The sequence below is a fragment of the Eurytemora carolleeae genome, unplaced genomic scaffold, assembly GCF_000591075.1.
Source record: "Eurytemora carolleeae unplaced genomic scaffold, Eaff_2.0 scaffold1175, whole genome shotgun sequence".
Taxonomy (NCBI): Eukaryota; Metazoa; Arthropoda; class Copepoda; order Calanoida; family Temoridae; genus Eurytemora; species Eurytemora carolleeae.
Window position 1 is genome coordinate 91,173 of NW_019397936.1, and position 9,648 is coordinate 100,820.

The 9,648-nt window shown below is 30.7% G+C and overlaps 1 protein-coding gene across 1 annotated transcript; it reads right to left on the bottom strand.

Moving 5' to 3' along the window:
- Positions 1-4,022: 4,022 nt before the first annotated feature.
- LOC111716383 (uncharacterized) lies at positions 4,023-7,302 on the bottom strand. The gene is made up of 6 exons (XM_023491829.1): positions 7,252-7,302; positions 6,943-6,997; positions 5,473-5,532; positions 5,203-5,294; positions 4,449-4,536; positions 4,023-4,243 (listed from the first exon to the last, which is right to left on the bottom strand). The coding sequence occupies exons 2-6, from the start codon at positions 6,968-6,970 to the stop codon at positions 4,188-4,190; spliced, it is 324 nt and encodes a 107-aa protein (XP_023347597.1). The 5' UTR covers positions 6,971-6,997; positions 7,252-7,302; the 3' UTR covers positions 4,023-4,187.
- Positions 7,303-9,648: the final 2,346 nt, after the last annotated feature.

Sequence of the window (9,648 nt, forward strand, 5' to 3'; positions counted from 1 at the left end):
ATAATATATCCACTGTACAGTTGAATATATAATATATCCACTGTACAGATGAATATATAATATATCCACTGCACAGTTGAATAGATAATATATCCACTGTACAGTTGAATATATAATATATCCACTGTACAGTTGAATACATAATATATCGAACAGTACAGAAACTGTTTCCTTTAAATTGTATTTTATGGAGAAATCTCAGCGTATGAAAGAATATCATGTCACCATGAGTGTGTTCTGGGAGTACATAAATCAATGAATTTAAAGAGATAATTTTCGTAATTTGTGAAGTTTTCATGTAGTAGAGTTTGTTGGGAGAAATGAACTATTTTATTACTATTTTGTTGTTTACATTCATGCTTCCCTGCATGCAGGAAACTTGATAAGAGTTTCATGTCTCTATACTTTTCAGAAAATTAAAATATTCGATTTTTTACAGATTATTTACGGAGATCAACGAGTGAAAAATAGTGAATGAGGCGGGGTCATAATTCTGGTATAAAAACAAGTGATCTTAGCTTTCTAATTTGTCAACAACACTTGTAATAACTATGCTTTAACTTAATGTTACAGTGAAAATTCGATTTTCCCTGAATTTGCTATGTTTTTTTATGGAACAAGGAAAATATTCGTGACTAGCCTTAGAGGGCGCTTCGCGCCCATCTTCTAAATTAATTGTGAACATGTTCTCTTTGTGTACATCGTAAAACAAAACAAAAATAATTCGCGGATTTTCACAAAAAATTTCGTGGATCTTCAAAATTTTCAAAAATTTAATGAAGATCGAATTTTGATGGAGACAAATATTTGAAATTTATATCATTCATAAACCTTTTTACAATATTGGACACCAGGAAATGTAGCTTTTGAACTGTCTGAACAAAATATTGAAACTGAGGCAATGTGTTTCTGCAAAATTTATATTATTGAATTATATGATACATACTGGAATATTTTACAACATTTAATGTATGTATATCTTCATATGAATGCGAAAGAACAACAAACCAGTTCGATCAGAATATCTTAACTCAGGGCAAAGCAAAAAATTTATAGACCAGGAACCGTCATATCTGATGCGCCAAATCTGTGTACTGCAGTGGGAGGAGATCAAAACAAAGAATTCAAGGGCAGCGCATCATTTTTGAGGGAAAAGATCCCAAGGGGTTGAATAAGAATATAATGCTATTGTATTTTCCATATCTACCAGAAAGCCAAAAATCATAAGTATTCGCTCTAACTTGATATATTAACTTGTTTTTTGTTGGACTGTAATATCACATCAGAGCTTTAAGGTCCTTTCTCATCAACTTCTTTGGGGGCACTGGGTTTGTATACTTTCCTCCCACAGTGTATAAAAGTACACAATTTGCGTGGTAAACCTGAGTTTAGCGTTCCTGTATATAGTTCCTTGGGACAAAGAAGGTTTTAAATTGTTAGTCCGAGGGAACAGCTTTAGTAAAGAATTGTTCAGGCATAGCATATACAGTATACACTATACAGTATACAGAATTAAAACAAATTTTGAAAACTTTGAATGCTAATATCTTAATTTTTCAAGCAAAGATTATACCAAGCAACTTACTTAAAAAGGGGGATGGGGGTGCAAATTCGTAATTGCATCCCCCTTTTAGGAGAAAGGGGGGGGCATCTGACCCCTTGCCCCCCCCCCCCACCCAGTACGGGCCTGTTATATAATACCTCTCTATTCTATACATATTATATACTCTGCACTCACTGCAGTAGAACCACGTTTTAATTTTGTTAAATTGACTAGAACGAGAAAAGACACGTAAGATACATGTGTCACCCTAGACTAGATGGGTTTGGTTTCTTCAATTTGAATATAATTGCGTTTGATCTAAAATTCAACAAAATTTAAGTTACTGGTCGAGTTGTCTTTGACACTTTTTCATTGAAATCGTATCTGCCAATAAAAAAGTATAGGAGAGAAAAAGAAATATTTTAAGTTTAATATTGTCATTGGAGTTCACAGCTTATGCTGGGACCAAGACCATACTGTGGTGTACATAGAGTAGGAGGTGCAATCCCTCTTTTTAAATAAGAGTTAGACTGAATAGTACAGATTTCAATAGAATGGTCTCAACATGAATTATTAGAATAAAAAGGAAGAAAAATATTGAAATCTTAATAACTATAAAAAGCTACGTATATTATATATATATGTGTCAGGAGCATATACAGGGGGGGTGTATATGGGCTAAAAAGGTAAAAAATGTTGACCCCCCTCAACACAATCATGAATACGCCCCTATTATGTATGTGTACGTCTGTGATGATGTATTTATGTTACAACTTACATAAGATTTGAATGTCTACTGTGGACACTTTAGATTTTGGTTTTATCGGGGTTTTCCCCTCTTTTATGGATATCCAACTAATGAGAGTTTTCTCATTAAATGGCGATCAAAACTTCAAATTTAGTCTGATTTGCTGTTAGGTATTCTACATACAAATTCTCTGATTGGTTGAACTTTGAATTTGCTCAAACTTAATAAATACTAAAGTGGAACAGACTAAGGCAACGACGACAGGTTGGGCCAAAATGTTTTATTTGGTTTGGAAATAATTGCATGAAAAGATTTCTTTTGGAAAGTAAAGACTAGAAAAAATAGATTAAGGACCCATGTAAATGTCGTCTTCAGCTAGAAATTTAAAATTTTCATAATCAAAAATAAAAAATTTTCGTATGTTTGTTTGTGTTTTATATGCAAATACTATATAGTTGCTTAATAAATTCATTTTGCCTGACAGGCTTGCACTTCTAATTCTATAAGAATTTATCTTTAAAACTGCGTAGTATTGTTTTGCCCCCCCCCCCCTCCTAAAAGGAAAAAGAAATTTAAGTCCTTCCTGGGGAAATACCTGAATAAGCATCTCTTAATATCTTTAAAACTATGTCTTAGTTCTCAACCACTCTTAAATATGTCAAAATACAAAGTGAAGAACAAGAGATATATTTCGAAGATCTTTATTTTTCGGCATCACAAATTCTGCATTACTTGTTTTACAGATTATGCATGCAGGCATTATTGCGCTGTCTGAAATTATTTATTGTGCAGTAAAATGGCTAAAATTCACTTCTAAAATCTTAATTTAAGTTAATCCACATTTAAGTCTAAAAATTAACTAAAAATTGCGAATTTTTTTTTATTACATTTTTGCGAATTTTCTGCGATTCTGTGATTCAATCTTTATAAAATTTTAGATTTCGACAGAAATAATTTATGTATACATTTTTGCTTTTCTGAACTGAACTGAAAAGATGGAATATCTAATTTTAACAAAAAACACAAATTATATTTATTTTCAAATTAATGTCTAACAGAAATAGTAAACTATAATATATTTTAAACCTACAGTGGGGCCCATGTAAAGCTTTGAAAAAGGAAGACAAAATTTGATGTTATTATAAAGCAAAAAGTGATTTTAGCAACTTAAAAAAAATTATAAATTAATGGATGTGTTTCACACAGGGTGTCCCAAAAAGAATAAAACTGTAAAGACGACTTGAAATTATAAGATATGACGACTCCAAGTATAAATTAATAAGTCTTATGCCTTAAATATAGTCTATTATTGGATTATCAAATGATTTGGCAAAGGAAAAAAAAGTTTACAGTTGCAGAGAATCATGAATATAAGGAAACAGGCAGTATAAACTCTGTATAGTCGTCTCTGAAGTCTCATCCTTTGTGGGTCACTCTGTATGGTCATTCGAATATTTGAAATCATAACATGAGACCCACACTCGTTTTTTTATTGTTCAGTTTATCGTGAGAGAACGAAAAACATTTTTTGTAACTATTGTGTTATCATTCTTCCTCTCTTCCTCGTGAATTTCATAATGAGCGTGTTATAAAGTTTTGATTGGTTTCTGGATTTTCTCCAAAATATTTAGGATATTTCCAAACAATTTTTTTTCAGTTGAAACCATTTTTTTTTACTTCTGCTTTGTTTCAAAGCTTATTTGATCTATAAAAATAGTCATTGAAATAAGACAAGTACACACACTTTTCATAAAATTACCTATAACACTAAAGCTCGGGACAAAATTAAATCTAAAAAAGCTTGAACCTTTTACTGTAAGGATAAAGAGATGAATTAAGCAAGTAAGTAACAATTTCGTATAATACATTTTTAACAATTTTACAATATGTTTAACATCAGCTTTCGCTAGTAACAAGCAACAGGAAGAACGAAATCATAATCATCAGCGCACCTATAAGAAAAAATGTTTTTAAGCTTTTAAAGGTCAGAAATATTTGTTAAATATCGTGTTATCCTTTTTTCATTTTATATAAAAAATATTTCGATGCCTTGGTAATTTATGTCATTATCGACCTCCAAATCTTGGAAATATTTTAGAATGATTCAACGGTAAAAGAGTTTTCTTGATTATTTTTTGTACATGGCGTGTACATTACCTATAAACACAGCCATACATCTTGCCATATCATCCTGGAGATCTGCATGTTCCTCAGTACTGTCTTCATTTTCTATGTACTCCACCATCTAGAGAATACACTGTTAGAATTCTCTGTACACTAAACCATCTAGAGAATACACTGTTAGAATTCTTTGTACATCACACCATCTGGAGAATACACTGTTAAAATTCTCTATTTACTCAACCATCTAGAGAATACACTGTTAGAATTCTCTATATACTCAACCATCTAGAGAATACACTGTTAGAATTCTCTATATACTCGACCATCTAGAGAATACACTGTTAGAATTCTCTATATAATCAACCATCAAGAGAATACACTGTTAAAATTCTATATATACTCAACCATCTAGAGATTACACTGTTAGAATGCGCTATATACTCAACCATCAAGAGAATACACTGTTAGAATGCTCTATATACTCAACCATATAGAGAATACACTGTTAGAATTGGCTGAGACCGATTTATGTTCTAAGGTACTAAGATCGCTGAACCACTTAAATCCAGGCATAAGAGATAAGCGGCTTAACTTTATCTTCTTTAGTCCTAATTTATTAATTTTGTTTTGAGGAATTTCCTACCACTTTAATACCATTTAGTCACTTTTCTAAGAATACATTAATATTTCAGAGTAACAAATAAAGATTTATTTTTTGCAGTTCAAAGTCAACAAGTTAAAAGAAAACAGATTTTTAATTTTGGTTGCAAAAGCTGGTTAATTTTACCTGAGTAACTATTATCCATATTCCAAAGAAAATAAGACAGAAACAAAAAAGCTTTGTGTCTTCACTTTTAAACATCATAAATCCGCTGGTAACTAGAAAAAAAATATTCTAATTATATTTATTTATTTCCCTCCCTTCATTTTCTTCCTTTTCTTCATTTCTTTCCTTCATTTCATTCCCTTTCTTCCCTTCCTTCCCTTCCCTTTCTTCCCTTCCTTCCCTTCCCTTTCTTCCCTTCCTTCCCTTCCTTCTCTTCCTTCCTTTCCATACCTGATATAGTAAGGCCTATATTGAAAGCTAGAAGGATAACATGATCTTGAAACTCATCACCTAAAAATTTATTTTATTAATTATTTATTTAATTTTCATCTAATCAATCATTAAACCAATCATTCAATCGATCAATCTATCAAACAAATTACTCAATTAAGTATAGCGAATCAACAACTAAGCAATATATCAGTTAATTAGTCAATTATTTAACTAATCAACTGATGAATTAATCAATTAATCAACAATCAATCACTCAACTACTCAAGGAATCAATTAATTAGTCAATACATTTATTAACTAATTATTTAATCATTTGGAAAAAAGACAAATTAATAAATTAATCAATTTATCTAATAAGTAGATAATCAATCAACTTGTTATCCAATCAATCAATCAATTATTGCATTTCCCCTAACAGTTTTGAAATGTAGTATTAAGTAAACTGTTTTCGATAAGAACCTCTAATCTTTCCTTGATTGCATTTGTAAACGAATAATGCCTTGTGCAAAATGTACTTTCCGCAATATAAAACGTATTTAGGTACAGTTCTTAAACTTGAGTATTTTCTTTATTTTTAACATAAATTCACAATTTGTTTTCGTCAATAGAAAGAAAGATGAAAGATACTGCTTCGCTAAATGTTTAAAAATTTTCTTGGCTAGATGTTATTAAAAACGTACTTGGCTTAACGTAATCTAAAACTTATAAGTCAACGAAAAATTCTTAAATCTTTAAAAGACGACATCTGTATCCTATCTGTTATTTTAATTAATCTATGCTTATTTGGCTCAATTAAAAAATACTTGGTTCAATGTATAAAAAAATACTTGGCTCAATGTTATTAAATTTTACTTAGCTCGATTTAAGAATAAATACTAGGCAAAATGATAATATGAAATTACTTAGCTCCATGTTTTAAAAAAAAACTGCTTGGTCCAATGTTATTAAACACTTACTAGGCTCAATAATAGTAAAAACTTACTTGGCTCCCTATTAATAAAATATTTACTTGGCTCAATGTTTTTAAATATTGATAAAATTTTCTTGGCTCATTGTTATTACAAACGTACTTGGCTCATTGTTATTAAAATTTACTTGGTTCAATGTATTCTAAAATTTCCTTCAGGCTCAATATCGAAATTAATCTAAGTGGCTTAATGATATTAAACTTACTTGGCTCAATATTATAAAAAAATTTTCTTGGCTCTAATGATATTAAAAGCTTACTTGGCTCAAGTTATATTAAAGTCTTAATTGGCTCAATATTATTAAAAGCTTACTTGGCTCAAATTATATTAAAAGCTTACTTGGCTCAAGTTATATTAAAGTCTTAATTGGCTCAATATTATTAAAAGCTTACTTGGCTCAAATTACATTAAAAGCTTACTTGGCTCAAGTTATATTAAAAGCTTACTTGGCTCAATATTATTAAAAGATTACTTGGCTATAATGATATTAAAAGCTTACTTGGCTCAATATTATTGAAATATTCCATCGGAATTATGTTCAGCAACTCTGAGTCCTAAAAATATAAATAAAATTGTAAAAATAAACATAATAAAAGCAGAAATGAGCCTTTTTTAATAATATAAAATAGTAAAAAATAATTGAAAACTTTGCGGTTGAATGTTATTTGGAAAATTATATTTGTGGTAGAAAGTACTTAACAAACTTTTAAACTAAAACTAAAAAATTCTATTAGGACAATATTTTTACTTCAAAATGAGAACAAAGGAAAAAATAAAATAATAGTCACGAAACGCACAGAATTCTAACCTCAGTCTCCCTGTAGATAATTCCAGTGTAGGAGGTCGTCTTCTCCTTATAAAACTGAACCTGAACCTGAACCTGAACCTAGGTTCTAAACCTGAACCTACACCTGAACCTAAACCTAAACCTAATCCTGAAATTAAACCTGAACCTAAACCTGACCCTAAACCTGACCCTAAACCTGAACCTAAACCTGAACCTAAATCTGAACCTAAACCTGAACCTAAACCTGAACCTAAACCTGAACCTAAACCTGAACCTAAACCTGAACCTGAACTTAAACCTAAACCTGAACCTGAACCTGAATCTGAACCTGAACCTGAACGTGAAACTATACCTAACCTGAACCTGAACCTGCGCCTAGGTTCTAAACCTGAACCTAAACTTGAACATAAACTTAAACTTAAACCTTAACCTGAACCTGAAAATGAACCTAAACCTGAACCTGAAAATGAACCTAAACCTGACCATAAACCTGAACTTGAACATAAACTTAAACCTGAAAAAAAACCTAAACCTGAATCTGAACCTAACCCTGGTTCTGAATTATGGCCAAAACATAGAATTAAATAAAAAAAAAAAAACATGTTATAGCCTATAGCTAGGAAATTAGTTAATTAAAACTGCTTGATAATCGTCTCATAAATCATTTTCCGGGTCTTGGATTATAATTCCCTCAGTATTCTACTTGTATGGCATTTGAAAACAATTTTGTTCAATTCAAATTTATAATATTTTCAAATTTAAAATATTATTTTTATAAATTTTAAACTCGCGAAAGGGGTTTAAGCATAATTTTAAGATGGCAAATGAAACCTAAATCAGGTCAAAGCTGTGGAAGATATTGTCGTTTTTCTATGTTTAATAGTGTTTGATTCTGATAAATCCTTTATGTTTCCCTGTAGTAGAAATGCGCAAGTCACTTTCGTGGAGAAACCGAATTGGAAATAATAGGTTTTAATTTAAAATGAAAATTATTGATATCTAATTCATTTTGGAACAGAGATGAATACTTTAAAATGGTGGATATCGAGATTAATGCTTGATCCTCTCTTTTTCTTAATATCGAGATTAACCTAATCTTGTATTTGTATCCTGAAAAGTGTATAAAATTCAACCAATCAGAGTCGCGTATATGAAGCCGATACATTTAAAATTTTGCGCGCCCTTTAAGATTATATACAGAAATAGGAGGAACTTACTAATTTAGAAAAACCGCTTTATGATTTTTCTCTAACTGTATCCAAGAAATCAGATTAAGTAATCGGGATTAGGGATATCTCGTTCTAAAGTTTTCAGCTCTTAAAATACTTTTAAGAGTACCTTTACATTCTTTGCTCCCAGGGTGAATTAAAATTACGCTTACTGTCTTTTTAATAAATTAAAAATTACAAATTCGGGAAACATTTCAGAAGAAGACGACAATTCAGGTTTCGGAAAAAATGCTACAATATTTCACTAATGTGACAAACTAACTATTACTTTTTGCTGGACACAGACTTTAGGATAAAGAAATTTACATATTTATTTATACAGAAAATTATATAAATTCAAACACCGTTGAATTCTCATAGGACTGCAGTAGTAATAAACAGACTAGACATGCAACCTCTATCTACCTATCTTTCTATTTATCTATCTATATATATTTCTGTACATCTATCTATTTATATCTATATATCCATTTATCTATCTATCTATCTATAAAGACATGATTATTGTGAAATAAACAGCAAGTTGGTTTTAGCACGAACAATAGAGTTATAAGGAATAGATTTTTATCCATCCAATGATCATGAAACACAGCAGTTGTCCATATGTGTAAACGCACCTCTGCCCCTTTAGTAAAAGTAAATTTAACTTATATGAAGCATAAAGTCTGACCGCGTTAACCTTGTTGCACCCGCTAATCCTGTCCATAGAGCTAGGTACAGTACAAACTGGGACCGGAAAGGTTGACCCGGCTCGGAAATTCAAATGTACTACGGCTGCCTGTGACCTGTGTGTAAATAACCCCATTTTCACCATATCCTTTCCAAAATAAAGCACATAAGATTGTTCAAGGAGACTGAAGACGTTAGTAAAAGTTTATTTACAGAGAGCACAGCTAAACCCTAAATAAGCCATATACATCGAAAAACTTTATCAAATGTCGTATTCTTCACTTTCTGATAATGGAATGTTGCAGATATTTAGTTTTTTAATTAAATGATTATATGGAGCTCTTTAAAACTGTTCCCGCATATTTATGGCTATTTATCTATTTTCGCAAATACTGAGATTTACATTGAAGAGTATAAAACCCATTGAAAAATTGTCAAGACGACATTTAATAAATTCTTTCGATGTATGGCTCATTTAGGGTTTAACTGTGAATAACTCACCATAGTTTCAGTAGAAGTA

What these genes read in the sequence shown, in the direction of transcription:
- LOC111716383 (XM_023491829.1), bottom strand. Translation starts at nt 6,970, where the DNA reads ATGGAATATTTCAATAATATTGAGCCAA. An exon ending in TTTCAATAATATTGAGCCAA is followed by an intron (nt 5,533 to 6,942) that starts GTAAGCTTTTAA and finishes ATAAATTTTTAG; the next exon opens with GTGATGAGTTTCAAGATCAT. An exon ending in TATAGGCCTTACTATATCAG is followed by an intron (nt 5,295 to 5,472) that starts GTATGGAAAGGA and finishes TTTTTTTTCTAG; the next exon opens with TTACCAGCGGATTTATGATG.